Genomic DNA, 17,765 nt, shown 5'->3' with positions numbered 1-17,765 from the left:
ATACTAAATACAACCATTAACTTTTCACTGGCATAGAGAGTTAGCTCCGCATTCTCAATTTTCACTCGCCAGGCCAATTCCTAACCCCTTCCACAACAAAACCAGCCTATGCCCCAGAGAATATCAAATGTATTTTAGACTCTAAGACTCACATTCCTTCTATCTCATCTTTTATGAAAATTTCGTACAAAAATATGAAAATTAAAAATTTAGAAATACAAAACTTTTACATAAAAACATCAGAATCACTAAACAAATGGACTGCTAAAAAAGGAATTATGATTACAAAAATATAATTGCCATGTGTTTCTTTATCATGTTTGTTGTATATTTTGTAATAAGAATATTCCATTTTGAGCTTTAAACAGAAATTATATTTTTAATTTGATGGCAATAAAGATACCAAGAATAATAAATATACTAAGTACATTTTAAAATTTACAATTAAGTAATGAATAGCCTATGTTAGGAAGGACAGACAGTGATTAGTATAGAAAGTCATCTTGTGGTAATGACCACTGAAAATAAATATAAAAGGCCATATATTACAACGCCAGATATCAAATGCGCATCGCCTAACTACTCAAGTTCAAGTGCAGTGGTTTCTCAAATACAAATCTACAATCAACTAATGCAATTAAAGAGTATAAATTCTGAAATGAATAATAAAAAACCACTTTGTTTTCAATGTGACAACCATGTGTTTCACAGTAATTACGCAGCATTTTTCAATTTCCTCCAGCCATCTTTTGTCAGATTCTTCTCAATTAGCGTCACTCATTTTCCTACAAGTTTGACGTCAATTTCCAACTGTTAAATTCCAAACAATGTAATTTTCAAGCATTCCTTACGGAGCAGTGCCTGTTGCTGGTTGTGGTCCACTATGCTGCCTAACTTCATTAACATCTACCGTGTAACTCTCAGATATTAGTTTAGTGGAGGTATGCGGTGTCGGTAGAGCTTTAGGGTTAACATATATTTGCCCTACTTTCACTTTATGTAAATTGCAATCTATTTCTAGTGCAAAATAATATTGTTTAATGTTAGACGCATTACTTATTGTCTGCATCATCTATTCATTATTAAAATCAGAATAAACAAACGAACGAATGAACAAAAATAAAAAGTGAATGCTCTGTAATAATTAGAGTAAAGCATGCATAAATAAATAAATACAAATAAAGTAAGCAATACTTTAATAATTTCTTTGTACACAAAGGCAAGATAATACTGAGCTGGCTCAATGAATGAGTCAGTAAATGGATACTGCGATGAGTGAATGAACGAATGAATGAATGATGGATTGGATGAACAGATGAATGAAAGAATAAATGAGAGAAAAAATTAATGGATGGATGGATGTAATAAATGAATTGATAAATGAACGAGAATAAATGAATGACAAATATATAAAATAATGAAGCGAAGAATAAATCAGATGGTAAAAAAAATGGAATAAATACATGAATGGAATGAATGAATGAATAAATGAATGAATGAAAAAATAGATGGATGGATAAAGGATTTAATTAAATTTTGAAAAATAAAAAAATCATTAAATGAATAAATAATTACATTTGTTTAATTACAAATGTTTGATATACAGTACTTTATTATCTGTGAAATAATAAATGAATGAATGAAAAAATGGAATTAATAAATATATATAAATGTTTGATATCTGATATACAGTACTGTTTATCTGTGACACCAATTCATGAGGGTGGCCATGAAATTCCTTGAGGACACCACTACAAAAAATAATATACAACATTGCATCTGTTGAAGAACTTCAATGGCTTGACCTTCAAAAGCATTGTAAATTTGTGCCAATTAATTTTTTAGATGAGGTCAACTATTATGTGAAACCTTTTTAAAAGACAACTGTTTTGGAATTATTCAAATAATTATTTTGCTTTCGCCATTAAAAAAAAAATTATACAATAGAATAATGTTTTATATATTTATGTGGAATACATAAAAAAAAATTATATGTACCACCAATTGTATTCACTTTCACTTTTGTATATACTATTATTAGAGTAAATAATTATATTCTGGAATGAATAATTTGCATCATTTAAATAATTTATAACATAAAATAATAATGATAAATAATATAAGAAATATAATAAGCTACTACAAATAAGTATGTTAGCTGAATCACATGCAAAAAAAAATAACAATATTTTTGCAACAAAAAATGCCAACCCAAGATTTCCAAGATTTCAGTTAGGCCAAGCTTAAGCAATACAATAGCTGTTATGGACCGAAAAAATGTAAAATTTGAATATGCTCTACAACAGCGGTTCTCAAAGTTTTGGCCACGACCCAAACAAATGTCCAGGCAATTTGTTGCAACCCACTTGTAAGTACGTTAAAAAACAGATACTCATAATGGGGCGTTAGCTGATAAACAATGAAGTTTTATGATACTTATAGAATGCACTTTCTTTACTACAGTAAATTTTAGCAAGTCATTTCTTATTTTAAGGAGTCCAGCGACCCTCTAAACACATTTTTGCTGCAGCACTAAAATCATGCAGTTCTGATTTCCAAGTTAAAGTACCTTTAATTGAGAAATAATTTATGTATTTAGTTGTTGCATGGAAACATTATTCTGAAATCAAGCAATGAATGCACAGGGAAGAAATGTATTCTACTGTATAGTATTCGCCAGTAATATGATATGTCAGCTTCATCAAATTATATGTAAAATTTGATCACCTAAAGATATACTGTACAGTTTTGTCATGAGTTAAAAAAAATAAAAATTCCCTATTTAAATTACTTGATTAATTTACTTAAGCTCTTAACTTACACATAAAAATCTGACAGAAAAAAAAATAACACCATCAAAAAACCCTCCAGTTCTTTCATCATTAAATTGGTCTTTTTTGTTTCTGGATACATCTGACTTTCAGCCACTGAATGAGCTCAGTGAGTTTGAAAGGCAAAAGAAACGTAATTGATGTTTACACTGCGTCACCCAACACCGCAAGAAATTAGCCGGGGCATTCGCGCACACCGGAGAAATCTCCAATCAAATCAAAACTGTACTCATTGTTGCTTCTTCAGATGCTGCTAAAATCTTCTCCCTGAGGAGAACGATGGACAGTCAAAACACGACTGTCTTCCAACGAGTGATCGTTTCATTTCGCACTTGTTGTGGGTCTGCCGTCTCCCCGGGGATCCAATTAGGTTCACAGCACTTTAGCAGGGGTGGCATCGCTACTTCCGCGACTGATGGAATTCCTTGCTGGTATGTGTCAATCACAGCTAGAACAAAAGGATGTTGAATTTGGAAGATGTTTGAGATGTTTTGATACAAAAGTGTTTTGCGATAGGATTAAAAGGTGGTGTCTCAAGGCTGTTGGTATATGTACCGCCAGAGGGAACAACACCATTGAAGCCATGGGCTAGTAAATTTTTGATTAAAATTGTTATATTTTGTAGCCAAATCTAAGATACTTATTTTTTACTCAAAGCTTGACAGACATCGTGAAGACCATACCCCCTTTTAAGAACACTCCTAACATCAACAATTACATGTCCACACTAATTAAAGGCAACAACTAATATTGTTGTTTATCTTAGTATTCATTCATATGTGGCTTGCCATGCCAAAAGGAGCATGATTGGCCAAAACAAGAAAATTTACTTTTAAATAATATATATTCATATTCATCACATTACAAGCAAGCTTTAAAATGATAGGTACTGGAAACGTCTTACTATAGTGCCAAAGTCCAACTTTCAAATAAACAGTTCAGTGTTTTTAAAGTCATGATTTCCAAAGAATACCTGTGTTCAAAATTCTCCTACCTAAGGCAAATCTGTATATTGTTACTGTACAAAGTATATTACATTTCAAACCATTCAAACTTTCTCATTTTGAATTCAAAGTTAAACTTTCATAGAATTATGTTTCAGACAATGATAAGCTATAAAACTATGTTTAGCAAAGTTCTGGTATGTATCTCAAATTCTTCGACTAACTTACGAATCTTATAACTATAGGATGGTGAAGTAGAAAGTTGTAGTTACTCATTTCGACAGCCAGGAATATGCATCCGATGATGCTTCTACATAAATATGCGACATCTGACGTCAATTATGTGGAGCATTTGCGAGTGATGAATTGTTCCACTAATATTCTTTGATCAAATACAAACGTTAAACTGTCACTGGGCACAGCTAAATGCAACTGTTAAATGCTTAATTAATGTATCGCTGTATTAAGACAGTTAATAATACGCAACACACATGTGATGAAGACACACAATAACCATGACCCCGCGACAACCCCTTGAAGACCATCTTGAATACTTCTCACATATTGAAATAATTAAAGAGAATATTACATGTTACTATTTTCAATCTGTCTCCAGGCCATAATAATGATGTTCATACTTCATGTTAATATTAATAGCGAATGCTGATGTTGACGTTAATGTTGACAATAATAATGTATGACAATGACAATGATTAATAACAATGATAATGATAATGTTAATGACAATGATAATAATATAAATGATAATGATAATATAAATGATAATGATAATAATGATATTAATGATAATGATAATTAACCTGATGTTAATGGTGAATGATGTTGACATTAATATTGATAATGATAACGTATGACAATGATAATGATTAATAATAATGATAATAATAATGTTAATGACTGATGATATTAATGTAATGATAATAATGATATTAATAATAATGATTAATGAGCCTGATGTTAAATTATGATAAATCATCTCATTGCATTACTTCCTTATTTCTGATTATACTTTTGGACAACAAAAATGAAGCAACAAAAACTCGATTTTTTGCAGGATATGATATCACTGACAAAAACTTTCTGAACATTACACTATAGAAACCAACCCAATGAAGTATTAATTGTGTATTTTCATTTATATTTGTATTCTGTAGAATACAAGGTATGTTGAGGCAGTTCGATAGTTTGACAATGCAAATTATGCTGAACTGCATTAACCTAATATTAAAATTACCATTCCATTCACATAGAATTATGTAAAACATCAATACAAGAATACAAGGAATATTTTTATCTATTGAGTGGAGTTGACTAGCTTGGCAGTTAAGATGCTTGCCTTCCAATCCCAGGGTCCTGGATTTGATTGCTGTCAGTGTTCTAGAATTTTTCTCACCACCAAAAAAACTCCACTCCCAAATCCTCACATTAAAGTTAGTTTGTGTAAAGCATCGTGTGTGTATGTTTGTCCTGTGAAAGGGATTGTCACCTACTGTGCTTCTAAGATGGTGATATATTCAATATTGGCAATTCTTGGCGCATACGTGTGCGCCCCTAAATAAATAAATAAAAAATATAAGCTTTTCTTTGTTGGAAAAAAGGGTGTTAAAACTTTTTATCCCCAGACTGAAATATTCACAATTTTGTATCCTATTAACTGCTCACGATTTCTTCACCACCTCTTCAGAATCTTCGAAAAATTCATTTTGACATGTCAAAATATATTTTTCCTTGGGACCCTGGCTAAGTGTTCTTTGCACCTTAAGAGTTCTTTGAATTGGTTATATCTGGGTAAAAGTAATTCAATGTAGAGGACATAAAGATAATCATTATATTTTGTTATATTGTACTAAGTCACTCACCATTGTCAAGAGCAGAGGGAGGGTAGCAGCAAGAAAGAACCCTTCCCAACGAATTCCAAGCCAATGCCACAGCCATCTCACCTAAGATTTAATTAAAAAAAAAAGAATTTATACAATCAAAATTTATGGTGTAAAAATAGGACGAAGGAATCTTTTTATTAAAATAATTGAGAAAAAAAAATGGAATTACGAAAGCACATGAACATTAACATGCAGAAGCAGAGGAATCATACCCAGCTGTGATGTACTCCACGGAATGTTTGCTTTAGATTATCAACACAAACCATCGACATCTTAATCTCGAAATGCAAACTTGGCACAATATTGCCAAACCTGTATCCATCATTTCACGTCTGTTTATCAATAACAAATTGTAACCAACGAGAAAAATGTGTGCGTCATTAAAGGCAAGCTCACGTGTGGAGAGAAATGGTTCATGACTACGAAAATTATCTTTATGAAATGCCTCTATATAGACAGTCCATTAGTGGTCTAGGAGATTTTTTTTTTTTTTTTTTTTTCAAAAAATGGCTATCCAGAGAAATAGCCTCTAATGGTCACCTGGTCAAGTGGTTGCACACTTTTTCGATTACTCTAGAATTTACTTGATAGTTTTGCTTTCATTTTCATAACAAAATGAAATATGAATATTAGGAAATTTTCCATATGAGTGCAATATTTCTATTTAATATTTGATTTAAAAGAATTTACACTCTTTGTTAAGCTAATTTAATAAACTTGCAAATAAAAATGAATAATTGAAATGCCATTAGCTTTCAATTAAATATTAGAAAATATTTTCTCCTAATTAACACTAATAGTTAATTAACAAAGACACATAATCAATAATTTTCCTATACTTTGCACAGACCCTTGGAAGGTGTTTTGTGCTTGTATTTAACTCATAATTGATGTATGTAAATACTGGTCAATTAATAGATCTTTTTTGTATGGGCGGCCATTAGGGCCAATATACTCTACTGTTCTATTATACCGCCCTCATCACCGTTTAATGTTTAAAAAGGCTACATTGCTTAGGCAACTTCTAGACTTTTTTATACCTTATTTAGTTCACCCACCACCTGCCAATAATGATGATTTCAAATAAAAATATAATTTTATTTTGGCCAATTAGCTCACCTGCCGCAACAAAAAAAAAATTGAAATTTCAGGAAAAAAAAGTTTTTATTACACCTGCCGCTGCTTTGAAATCTCAAAGAGTCTGTATATTTCTTCCTAATTATATAAATTTAAAGCATTTAACCATCCCTTTACTGCACTGTATATATTCACCAATAAAATGTTAAATAAAACCCTTTACTAAATAAGAAAACTAAATTTAATTTTTTTTCCCATGGCCTCCTTTTACGATTTTTATTTGCGAAACAAGGTATCAAAAAGTCTTGTCTTATTGTTAATTGGTAATCTTAATATTACAGTATTGATTTTGATTGTTACAAACCTGGAAGGAGGATTGCATAATCATTGTTTCGACATCAAGTACAGACAAAGAAACAAAATTCAAAATCCAATAAACATAAATTGCAAGGAATGTGTATCAGAACCTAGAATAAATAAATCCGATACCTGGACTAAATATTCCAAGTAACAAGGTCACACATTCAGATAAGGTTCGACTTTGTAATGTGTGAAACTCGAAAGCATCTTTGCGGACAGGTGATGGCGGAGAGAGCCATCATGAAATAATGGACGTTTGTAAGTACACCTGGTTTTTAAAGGCTTGAGTTGTTGTGACAACTTATCTCACCTATTAAAGGTCAAATGAAAATTTCAATTTTGTGGTAATTTCTTCGCTTTATCAATTGGTATCTAACCTTGGTTTGGACTAGGCTCTGTGCGCTTAATCGTAACAACTTCACCATTCGTGTTATTATTAATAATAGACGTACATATCCAAGCAATTCCTTTCAATTACAGAAAATATCAAATTGACGATAACATAACATACTCTTCAAGATGACTGATAGGAACGAGCTTCAATTAATGAGTATGTAGCAGGTGGAAATACAAGATGCCCCAACATGTTAATCAGTCTGGGGTGCCACTACTGCTAACATGGATGCAATTGGAGGTTTAAGATAATTTGGCTTAATTTCACCTTATCTTTAATAGTATCAAAATTTTAGGAATTTGTTAATATAACACTGAAAGTGGTACCATGATTACTGTATTAAGTATAACAATAATGATATCAGGATGAAAAGTGGGGTGGTTTGTTATGAAATCCTGTTGAAAACAAAAAGGAACTTTAAGAACTTTTCTAAAATTAAAGAAATGTTTTAATAGTAAGACTATTTTATGTCAATTTTTAATGACATTTACATTTACATTTTTGATTTATTCCATCATTAAAAATACAAAAAATAGAGGACATGGAAAATTAATATTTATACAGTTTAAACAGCAGTAACAATAAAATTATACACCTACACGACCAGATTGTCAAAAAAGTAAAATCAAGTTATGTCAGGTGGCTCTCTAAAATAGTGTATAAAATTTAAAAATAAAAATAAAATTAGCTTAGACTTAAAATTAAAAGTTATTTATGAAAAAAATTAAATTAAATATTAATATAGCACACTCAAAAGTTAAATACACAGAATAAGAATATTAAACATTATATTTCTTTGTTTTTACATAATTTTACACCAAAACATTTTACATTAATTATGACTAAACCTATGACTAATTCAACTAAGCCACATAAAAAGTTATCGTTGTTGAAGTGTGTCCAGACATATTAAATCAACAAAAACAATTTTTATTGATTACCTGGTTGATAAGTAGGCACAGGGCTGCTTATTTTTATTTTACAAATCACAAATTAATGCAAAATTAAATTTAATATTTTTGCTTCCTCCAAACTACTAAATGTACTACTGTTTTGCTATAATAGAATAAAGATAAAATTTGGTCCTGTAGTCATCTGATCAAGATAATTTTCATGGGCGGAGGCACAAAAATACGTTTTCAAGGCCTGAGTAGGCAATAAAGTTTAACTTTATGTATAGTTGAGGATCCCTTCCGAAACAAGCATTCCAGCTTAAGATAAGAAAAGATTATTTATTCATCCAATTTGTAACAATCGGAAAATTGCTTTCCTTTGGCATAGAAAACAGTAAAAACACAGAAATATAGAGCACAGACAAAATACACAAAAAAAATATGTCCCAATAAAACAACAGACAATAAAGAAGTTTAAAATAGCCACAATTACCGGCGAATTACATGCTTATTAAAAATAGAAACAGAATTCGGAATAAAATAGTACCTGTACCTAGACGTACGAGAACGTGGTACACACAATAAAGGTTGTCGCCACAGTGCAGCGCCACCTAATTTCAGGACTATCCCCTGTTATGTCATGTTTATTTTTTTTAAGTGTAAAAATGATGGCCCAAAAATATTGTAGGATGATAAACATAAATTCAAAGGAAGCTCTTTTGGAATGGAACTTGCTGCTAAGCCCCGCCCCTTGGATATTGTTGCTAAGGTCCCACAAGTCTATAGCGTAAATGTACATAAACATGCGTGTTTGTGGGACAACACCTGTGTTTGTTGGACGCGCGTATTCCTGGACAGTTGTTAAGTTCACTTACTGTAACACTCTGGAAAGGGCCACTGTTAAGGTCACCTCACCTCACGCATGAGTGATTCTGTTCTAGCGTCGCGTTGTCGCGCAAATTGAAAGCTCCCTATTGGCCAGTCTTCGCTTCAACGTAAGTGAAAGGAAGAGAAACAGACAAAAGTCAAATCGTTTTCTTGTGATCATCATCACATTAATTAACACACTTCAGTAGCTCTTCTTGTCTCACATATGCCTCCAGGGTTGGAAAGATTATGGGACCATGCAGCTGTTGGTCAGAAGCAACGTGCTGTTGAGCTATATTATGTGTATAGGTAATATTTGGTACTGGAGGAATTTTATTCAAAATATGTCAATTGTCATGGTCAGAGACACAGACTGTCTTTTTTTTTTACCTGTATGCCACACTCACAAGTAAATAATTTCTTTATCCATGCTCACTACTTGTTTACAATCACTGAAGAATTATTTAATTTAAGTATTACACTTTCAATAGACGTATGAGCACTATTACAGTAATAAGGCTCTTCGTGTCTGAGCTACCCAGTAAACCGGTGCCAGCTACTCTTGTCTGTCCACAATACAGACCTATAATTTAATCCTTAATCCAAGAAGACTTGTTCCACCACCAGATCCAAAGGCTTGAACCAGTGCTGATAATATGGCTGTAGGTTGGCAATTTGACTCACACTATTAAAGTGCAGTATGATGATATATTTAATACAAACTTTCAATTCGGTATGCTGAACTTATGGTATACAGTAGAACCTCGATTTTACGTTCGGTACGGGACCGGAGGGCGTACGTAAATCGGGGGATTCGTAAAATAGAGGTTGTGTTAAATTTGTGGTAACCTTTGATCTAATACGTACGTAATGCTCAATATACATATGTATGAATGAACGAACGAACAATGTTACCTAGCTTGGCTAGACCTAGCCTCTAGGCCTACGAATAAAACAATGTGTTTAGTGTTTTTATTCATCCCCTTACGATGTCATAATAAAGTGTTGAAATAAAACCATGTGTCTAGTGTATTAATTCATCACTTTATGTCTTTTATTTAACAAAAGAACATGAAAATATTGTAAGATTACCTATACGACAAAGGTATAACTTGGAATTCCCCTTGATGCCTATTCTAAACAACAGAGCTGTGGTGTTGTCTGGGCCTGTTGAGACAAACTAAAGCCATGTGCACTGGGCGAGCCAACCAATTAGCGTTCGTGTACGAAATCTCAGCTTCGTGTAGAAAATTAGACCAGACAAGTTTTTCCATGGTTTGCCACACGAAGATAAGGAGGAAAGCAATTATTTTGAGCACCATCGGTAGTTGTTCATCTCACTCAGTTCACTTGGTTATAACAACCCCGTATTAGACTCAATCAATGTTGCTGTTTAATGAAAATACGTTGCATTATGGTTTGTTTATTGTTATAGTCTTTTTACTTATGGTTGCTCTGAAAAGGGCCGTTTGTTTTGAATATTTTCGGGGATTTTGGTGACGTCATCGTCGATACGAGGCGTACGTAAAACTGAGGGTTCGTATAACTGGGGTACGTAAAAACGAGGTTCTACTGTACTTTAGTATACCATAAGTTATATTAGCTAACTCAAGTACAGTAGTTTTCTATAAAGTGTATCAGACATCCCAAGGCAAAACAATGTAACCAACATAAATGGTATTACGGTACTTGGAAGATTAACTCTGTTTTTAGCAAGCTAGTAGCAGTATTAAGAGAACATAAAAAGTGAGAATTCCGACAATGAAGCCTGACATAAAAAAAAATCTTCCCAAACTCTCGGGGGTCGTCTTATAAGCGGAATGCTTTATTACACGAGAGTAATATTGAAGTAATATAGAGGAAACACTGCTAACCATAGTACTTACTGGCTGGTCCTGCCCTGTTGGTTGTCCTATGAACAGTAAAAATATTGGTGCAATGACACAAACTATGGTGACAGCAGCAATCCTCCTTGTGACAGTTTTTGGATGATCCCTAAAGTAGTAGCAGAATTGTAAACAAATTATTTTGTAGCATATTGACTGTCGACCAGACTGTATAGTAAGGCATGCACAGGGCATATGCCCCTGCGCAAAGATCAGACCTAGAAATTCATCCGCGTATGTCAGAAAATAAAGGCCGATTTCCGCGTAGGTTTTGCCAAAAATTAGGCTTTGACCTAATCTTAATATAACCAATGTATGCAGTATCTGCGCACTTATATTCCAAGCGATTTTCCGTGCAAAGCTGAACTGCTTTTTGAGGTATCATCTACTGTAGGCAATTAAAAAAACTTACAGTATGGACTATGGATGGGACTGTGATGCATGTAACCAAAATTGAACACCGGCCAGACTGTATAGTAAGGCCTGCACAGGGAATATATCCTCCGCGCAAAAATCTGGCCTAAAAATCCATCCACGCATTTTGGAAAATATGGGCTGATTTCTACGCAGACTTCGCTGAAAATTAGGTTTTGACTAAACCTTAATATATAACCAATGCAATAATTATGCAGCAATTCCGCACACATATTATTATCCTAGATAGCAATTTTCCCCACAAATTTGAGCTGATAGATATCCTCAGCGCAATTAAGAAACTTTACAGTTATGGATCAAACATGTCATTCAGATTGACATGACATATAAAAATTCGGCGCTAATGCACTTTTTACTCCACCCTAACCCTAACCATAATAAGTAACTCCAGTGACAGTGTAAATATGTTATTGTTAAAGGGTTTAGCCTAAAATTTAGGTAGAGTACTAAAGTGCATTAGCGCCAAAAATTCCATAAAAAAATCATAAATGGCAGTGTCGGTCCACCATAGAACTATTTCAGACACTAAGTTTAGACCTAGGCCTGCCTAGCCTAGCCTTGTACTAGCTGGACTAGGGACCCGCAGCAGAGTCTGACTGAGAGGCAGGCTAGCTAGACCCTAGGCCTAGCTTTAATAGCGTTAACTTCTTAATTATTTTAAACAAAGCATTTTCAACAATTATGTATTTACCTCGGAAGTTGTATACCACACACATATAGACTTCCGACGTACATTATTGCCAAGAGAAGACAATATATCACTGAATTCATTTCAGACTGGCATTCAAACGTTACCTCCATGGTGGCTGCCATTTTGTAAACAAATTAGTTGTGTACCGGTGGTGGCGCTAACTAATATTTTTAGAGCTAAAATATTAACATCCCATATTTGAATTAAAATAGTATTTTGTACGTTAAAGTACGATTTTATTTGAAAATTATACAAGAAAATATGTTCACCTATTCACTTATCATAGATAATTATTAAAATGTTATTAGAAAATTCAAAAATTAAAAATTCGCTGGTTTCACTTAGTTAGGCCCATACAACAATCCAGAAATCGATATTAATTTATTTTTACTAAGCAAAAGTGTTATTTTAATGTAGGTTGTATTTTTAAAAAAGATTTTTAAAAAAAGAAAACTTTTAAAATTTATTTAAGGAATGTTTGTATTTGGTATATATCCTATATACCCTGTTTTATTGACATTAGTTACCTAAGTATGTGCTTATATAGGCAAAAACACACATTAACGATTATTTAAGCTAGTTCTAAGAATATTAAAACATATTGACCTAGTTTTTAACCGGTAAGGATGAATGAAAACACTGCAAAAATAATCAATCTCGAGCTATTCCGAGCGGCTGAAGTAGCGTTATATACTGTACATTAGACAGGTGTTGAAATTATTTACTGCTAACTAAATACATATAAATACCATGTTGGGGAAATGGATCGCTCTGTGACATTTCAAATGTTAGAATCAAGCACATTTACAACTTTAACGCTCTATGAATGCTGTACACTGAACTACAAAAGTTCAGAACACAAACATGAAAGCCAGAAATGATGCATGGCATACTTCTAGCGGGTTGATGATATTTTTGGAATGTGTTAATGATGTTAGTGATGATAAGCCTAATGAATGCATGGTCGAGGTGAAGATTACGATGACGACGATGATGATGATACTATGATAACATTGGATATGCAACTACTCATTTGTATGTATACACACTTAGGCCTAGGCCTATTTACTGTAATAAGAATAAAGAAGTTACCTGACCCGTTTTCCAGAGGGGAAAACCTTGAAATTTGCAGTACGGTACTTAAATGTCATTAAAAAACGCCTCGGAAGTCAAGAAACCTCATTTCCCGCCATCTAGAAATCAACTTTTTCCCGGGGGCGGACCCCCGACTCACCTTTCTTTTTGGGGTTCGTCGATTCATGGAAAAATACGTATGCAACTACTCAATTTTTTCTGTATGTACCCGGTACACACATTAGGCTTATTTACTATAATAAGAATGAGAGAAATTTTCCTGATCGTTTTCAAGAGGGAATAAAACCTTGAGTTTTGAAGAACTTTGAAGTCATTAAAGGGCACTTCAGAAGTCGGGAAAGCTCATTTACCGCCATCTTGGAATCAAAATTTTCCCGGGGTGAACCCCACCCCCTCCCCCTTTCTTTTTAATGGAAACATTATAACCCCTCCTAAATTTGAACCCAGATCCGCCTCTGGATAAAGAGGAGGATATCTCTCTATGATAGTAATAAAGATAATGATGATGATGATAATGATGATGATGAGGAGAGGGAGGAAAATGATGATGATGATGATGATGATGATGACGATGATGATGATGATGATGATGATGATGATGATGATGATGATGATGATGATGATGATGATGAGGGTAATGGTGAGGATGATTTAAAGAATAGGGCTTTGGTTGATTTTACATAGGCTTAATGTTTAAACATTATTCAAGTTGCGTTTACAAGCCAGCGCGTTAGAATCACGTCAACATCGAGTTCAAACGGGTTGAAATTGTTACATACACGAATGTTTTTAGTACAGTACATCATTTACTTTCATTTCCATCGATGACACATGTCCACTCAGTCAAAAATGTAGGCCAAATTCCACTTAATGTCAATTAAGGTGGTATTTTATACACGTATTTGAACATTACATTGGTTATTGTAGATGGGATCTACTCATTGTGAGGAACTTAATCGAAATGACTTGAATGGCTTTGAAACAATATTAATTAGTCTCAAATTTGAATCTAGTCAGTGATCATATTTTGATGATATTTACTCTCTTGGTGATTTAGTGAATTGCAGCGGTTGTCATTCTTTGGATTCTGCGACGTTTGACTCTTGCCAGTTCGTGGGCATAAGAGTTGTTATGTACATTGCTCGTGGTATGCCAAGAATGACGGCCACGCAGCCCTTTATATGATTGCTTGTTAACCAAACAGAGCTTATCTGAGCACAGGGGTGATGACAACCCGTCTGATTCGTATGCTAGGTCCTCCCGTTCGCGTGCAGTGCGCGAGCCTACCACCGCCCGCGTTAACCCGGTTTATGTTTACAGAGCTAGAGGTGGCGAGGGACCGCAATATCCTCCGTGGCATTGCCCCTGGCTTATATCTGACGATTTTACAAAATTGAAAAAGATTAATGATGGCAGGAGCTTAAGATCGCTTGGAATTGTTTCATGTGGTTAGCGGGCTCGTCTGCTAACAAGCCCAATACCATGCGTAATTAGGTTAGTACGGTAGACGTTTGTGCATTAAAAAGCGCAGCGCGCGTTCATATCTCTCAAAGACCTACTGTTTCGCTCTCAGCTGTTGCAAACCAATAATTAAATTCTCAGGCGCCGAGGTGATACGATCATAACGATTCGACTAAAGACAATGGTTTCTAGAGTTGACAAATTATATCTTCTTTTTTGGAAACAAGAAATAACTCCATCCAAAACTCTAATAATTGTCAATGCTCATTTAAAGTACGGGTACTATTTGAATACATGATAGTTTATTATAATAATAATTAGTATTAATAAACGAATAAATCAAAAAAAGGTGGACATGGTCGGGAAGTAAATGAATGAACGAACAAACGATTGAACGAACGAATGGATGAATGATTGATTGATTGATTGATTGATTGATTGATTGATTGATTGATTGACGGACGGACGAACAAACGAATGAATTGATATTTGTTTAAGCATGCTATTAAACTGTTAGCCAACGTATTACGCATGACTCTACTTCTTTCCACTCGAGGTTTTTTTTTTTTGTATAATTTCGGCGATTATTTGAACATATACTGTTGCATATTCCTATTTGCATTAAATGCGGTATATATATTTATATATTATATAGTGTAAAAACAATGAAAAGACAATATATAATCATTGAAGGTTGACTTGCGGAACACAAATTTATTAAAATATAATAAAATAGAACGCATATTTCGATAGCTTCTGTTATCTTTACCGACGTTAAAGTGAGTAAATTTGGAAGATCTAGCATATACATAGTATAATGGTATTAACCAATGAGAACGAAGTTAAATATACAATCATTCAATAGTTCAGTGGCAATTTACAGCATTTTATCATTGTTTGCGTGTAATTAATTAGCTCATTAACTTGATATAAAGACAGCAGGCGCTATTGAAATATCCATTCTATTTTATTATATTTTAATAAATTTGTCAACCTTCAATTTATTTCACTTGGAGCACACACTGTCTCTTATACACATCTAGATGTGTATAAGAGACAGACATAATACATCGTGTAGCACTGTATTTACCTTTTTTTGATGATTAATATATATATAATTTAACGGCAGGCCTATATATATGCTGTCTCTTATACACATCTAGATGTGTATAAGAGACAGTATATATATTGTGTGTGCTTGTGATATGTAATTTTTCGAATGTTGGCCCTTGATGGCATTTGTAGTTCTAAATAAAATTTAAATAATAATTATAATAAAATAATACTAATTATTATTATCAATAATTATCTGCTATTATTAATATAATTACGTATCGGTCGGGTCCTACTAGTAGGCTTATTGATGTTGTAGAAAAGTAAGTTCGGGTGATGTGTATCCAAGCCATAACCTGTCGGTCTGCTGTTGAAAATTCATATAGCTATTTCTTTTTTTTTTAAATGTAGAAACCTTTATCTGACCCCACCGTTGCATAAGTTGGCATTAAATCACCTAATCAGCGTTCTTTTCCAGATCATGTTACAACAGAGTGTTCATTAATTTGTTTTATTACCATTATCGCAATGCCACCAGCACCCATGGGGACTTTAAATACGGCGCTGTGAAATCATAAACTATATCATAGCAATTGGAAAATCGCCACAGCTGGGAAAGATGGTAAGATCTTCCCCACTGTGGCCTTTAAAGCCGGGCACTCATTGTGTCGTCGTACGACCGTCGGCCCACGAATCCAACTCAATTCCCTGTGAGCGCGATAGACGACGCGACGCTGATTGTTGGCGGCAGTCTAAACGGATCGTCATTTAAAACGATCCAATGCGCGCGCGTCGTAGCGTTGCGTTCTACATAGAATCATATGCGTCGGGCGCCGACGCCAGTCGGGCACAGTGAGTGCCCGGCTTAACCAATGAAAAGGTTGCTTGAAACTGGCAAATATATATACAGACTAAATTTTACAGACATAAACCACCTAACTTTTGGATGTTCCTTAAATTCAATCACCTTTTCGATCATCAGTTGCACTACTGATAGAGAGTCCACGCTTATATCAATGTATATCAAATTTGTTAGGCACATCAGTTGCAATCCACCCCCCATGCGAACGATTTAGGATTAAAGTCTATTATCGTCGAAATTATAGTTCCGTCGATATTTAGGTTGAAGTTGAGTTATTCAGACTGAGTTCAGTGAAGTATCTGGTTAAAGATACAAGAAAACTACTTACAGGATAATAATAGTCAGTCGGTTTATTTGTGTAACTTACTTGACGTGCAAGATGCGAATTACATCCGTCCAAGCTAACAACGCCTATCTATAATATTGATATTGTTGTTGACGCGATGTTGACGCAAAGGCATAAACCCCATTGCTGAATCGTTATCCCCAGTGAATGAGAGGTGTTTTGATATCGAATACTAAGATACAGGGTGTGAGAGGAGAGATGCGTATAGGGAAAAATACATCTACTTAAATTTGACATTTTAACCATAAATATTTATATACTATAATAATAATCATCATCAAATAGTATTTCAATATCGTAGCAGACTTGACTCGTGTAGGTTTATGGCTTTCTAGGGGAGTGTTTTCATTCCGTGTCGCTTCTTTACAACATTTAGGGTTTGTTAAAAATTATTCTCAATAGTTGAAAATTTTTTATAGTCACACCACTACAAATAAGGTACTTACAGTATATGAATTGTTGAATTTTCTGGGTTTTTGTTTAAATAAAAAAATCATTCGACATTTTACCTCAGCCTCAATTTGTTCTTATTTTGTTCCGAATTTTTAAGCGAATTCAGCCTCAGTGTTCTTAATGTGTTCTTATAAAAATAAAGTGTAGTTTTTGATGTACAGCAAAGACAGAGATCAATATGATACACCCTGAACTTAAGCTATTTAAACAACAAGA

The 17,765-nt window shown here is 33.7% G+C and overlaps 1 protein-coding gene across 1 annotated transcript in view; it reads right to left on the bottom strand.

Annotated features, from left to right (window-relative positions):
- Positions 1-12,411, bottom strand: part of LOC117108486 (CAAX prenyl protease 2-like) — a gene marked incomplete in the record, with an annotated part of 16,991 nt that extends 4,580 nt beyond the window's left edge. Inside the window, 3 exon segments of the mRNA XM_033250501.1 lie at positions 5,656-5,736; positions 11,154-11,262; positions 12,280-12,411. Of these exon segments, the coding sequence (XP_033106392.1) occupies positions 5,656-5,736; positions 11,154-11,262; positions 12,280-12,401 (312 nt within the window).
- Positions 12,412-17,765: the final 5,354 nt, after the last annotated feature.

This window comes from Anneissia japonica, unplaced genomic scaffold (assembly GCF_011630105.1).
Source record: "Anneissia japonica isolate Jap-2015-1 unplaced genomic scaffold, ASM1163010v1 scaffold3940_len624931_cov186, whole genome shotgun sequence".
NCBI classification, from domain to species: domain Eukaryota; kingdom Metazoa; phylum Echinodermata; class Crinoidea; order Comatulida; family Comatulidae; genus Anneissia; species Anneissia japonica.
This window is presented reverse-complemented; position numbering and strand designations above follow the sequence as displayed.